Source organism: Nansenia antarctica (assembly GCF_963989245.1).
Source record: "Nansenia antarctica genome assembly, chromosome: 19".
In the NCBI taxonomy this organism is placed as follows: domain Eukaryota; kingdom Metazoa; phylum Chordata; class Actinopteri; order Argentiniformes; family Microstomatidae; genus Nansenia; species Nansenia antarctica.
The window spans coordinates 23086861-23089360 of record NC_137692.1 but is presented as its reverse complement, the minus strand read 5'-3'; the positions used below and the strand labels follow the sequence as shown (position 1 = coordinate 23089360).

Below are 2500 nucleotides of genomic sequence, written 5' to 3'. Positions count from 1 at the left end.
ACTGATGATTCACATGCTTAGCATCCAAATGTATTGATTGTAAGTCGCTTTGGAATAAGGCGTCTGCTAAATGCCAAAATGTAAAATGTAAATGTAGGTGAGGGGGGGGGGGGGGGGACGACGACTACCTCTACAGAGATGACTGCAGGTCAGAGGGGGGGTGTTAGTTAGTGAGAGCGGTGTGAGGGAGGTTGGGTGTAGTGTGATGATTACGGAGGATGATTATTGTGTGTGTCTGCGTGTGTGTGTGTGTGTGTGTGTGTCTGTGTGTGTGTGTGTGTGTGTGTGTGTGTGTGTGTGTGTGTGTAGGTTTGCGGAGGACTACCGTGTGGCCCTGCAGCAGACGCTGGCCTACGGTCGGACCCCCCAGGCGGACACCCCCGACGCCCAGGGCTTCTTCTCCCGCGTCCAGCCCCACCGCCACGGCCCCCGGACCCGGACCCTCGTACACACACTGAGCTTCTGGTGCCTCAACCCCGCTGTGGTGAGGGACACACACACACACTGAGCTTCTGGTGCCTCAACCCTGCTGTGGTGAGGGACACACACACACACACACACACTGAGCTTCTGGTGCCTCAACCCTGCTGTGGTGAGGGACACACACACACACACACACACACACACACTGAGCTTCTGGTGCCTCAACCCTGCTGTGGTGAGGGACACACACACACACACACACACACAGATACACTCACCTAGACACACACACACACACACAGATACACACACCTAGACACACACACACAGATACACTCACCTAGACACACACACACACACACACACACACAGATACACTCACCTAGACACACACACACACAGATACACTCACCTAGACACACACACACACACACAGATACACTCACCTAGACACACACACACACAGATACACACACCTAGACACACACACTTTACACACATTTAGGCACACACACACAGATACAAACACACACAGATACACACACACTGTACACACACATCTAGGCACACACACACACACACACACACACACACATGGTGCTGACCTTAGGCAAACCTCATGATTTCATTTTTCACAATACTGTATCCCAATCCATTTTTATTATTATTATTATTAATATGAAGATATTTAATATAATGTAGTATATGATAGTATATTAATATAATATAGTTGTATTAATAAGGTATGGTGTATGTACAGTATACTGTGCAAACTACCAGTGTGGTACAACACAACACAGCAGGCGGAATGTTCGGTTACTTTTTCAGTGTGTATATCTGTTACCATGGTGTCCCATGTATCACTGAACCCCACTATCTTTGTATGCTTACGTGTGTGTGTGTGTGTGTGTGTGTGTGTGTGTATCTGTGTCTGTCTGTCTGTGTGTGTGTCTGTGTGCGTGTGCGTGTGCCTGTGTGCATGTGCGTGTGCCTGTGTGTGTGTGTGTGGAGCAGGCCTTCTCTGACCTGAGTGGGTCGGTACACACCATAGTGTTGACCTCCGGGACCCTGTCACCCATGGCCTCCTTTTCCTCTGAGCTGGGGGTCAAGTTCTCCATCCAGCTGGAGGCCGGCCACGTGATCGACCAGTCTCAGGTGTGTGTGTGTGTGTGCGTGTGTGTGCGTGTACGGTTTTGATCCTGTCCCTGGGTTACACGTATCTGTCACTGTAGACTGTTATCTACAGTCATTCAATATGTCATCGCATTTATATTCACTTTTTTAATGTCTTTTTTATCATCACCGACGGTACACCACTGTTTTGTTTGTTTTATGAAAAGAAATATTTACAAATTGCTGTACAGCAAGATATTATCAAAGTGTACGGGTGATCGACAGGCGCGTACACTTTGATAATATCTTCGCTCACGATTATCTAGTCTAGTCTCGCGCCTGCGCCGTCTGTTGTTCTTCCTGCACACAGGTAAACATATCCGGGATCTAGCAGCGTCGTCAACGATCCCGTCAACGATCCCGGCGAACGGCGTTACTGTCAAACCCTGAGATAATAGACAATTAATACAAATAGATAAAACGCTTTAGATAAAAGCGTCAGCTAACCCTAAATGCCATATTATCAGGGGTGCACATAACTTTTTGGGGCCAGTGCTCAGAGGAGCACCTAGGGATGCTGCTTGGTGCTCCCCGAGCTCGCGAGTCACGACCCGTCCCACAGGATGGATGAAAAAGGGATACATGGATAACTTATATTAGCAAAACGACATTTGTTCATAAATAAAGATGAACGAACAAATGATTGTGTGCAAAACAAAAGAAACAAATGCAAAATCAAATGACTGCTCTTTAAGCATGAAAGTCTGTCAGACTCCTTTAAACACAATGAAATCAACTGACATCTCTTTAAGCACTAACTGAATGTCTGTTCTTTAAACACAATGAAATCAACTGACATCTCTTTAAGCACTAACTGAATGTCTGTTCTTTAAACACAATGAAATCAACTGACATCTCTTTAAGCACTGCTCTGTTCTGTAAACACTGAAATCAACTTTTCAAC

At 46.5% G+C, this 2500-nt stretch overlaps 1 protein-coding gene across 1 annotated transcript in view; it reads left to right on the top strand.

Annotated features, from left to right (window-relative positions):
• The window catches only part of brip1 (BRCA1 interacting helicase 1), a gene marked incomplete at both ends in the record, with an annotated part of 32496 nt that overhangs the window by 8353 nt on the left and 21643 nt on the right, over nucleotides 1-2500 (top strand). Inside the window, 2 exon segments of the mRNA XM_080549067.1 lie at nucleotides 310-484; nucleotides 1438-1578. Of these exon segments, the coding sequence (XP_080405193.1) occupies nucleotides 310-484; nucleotides 1438-1578 (316 nt within the window).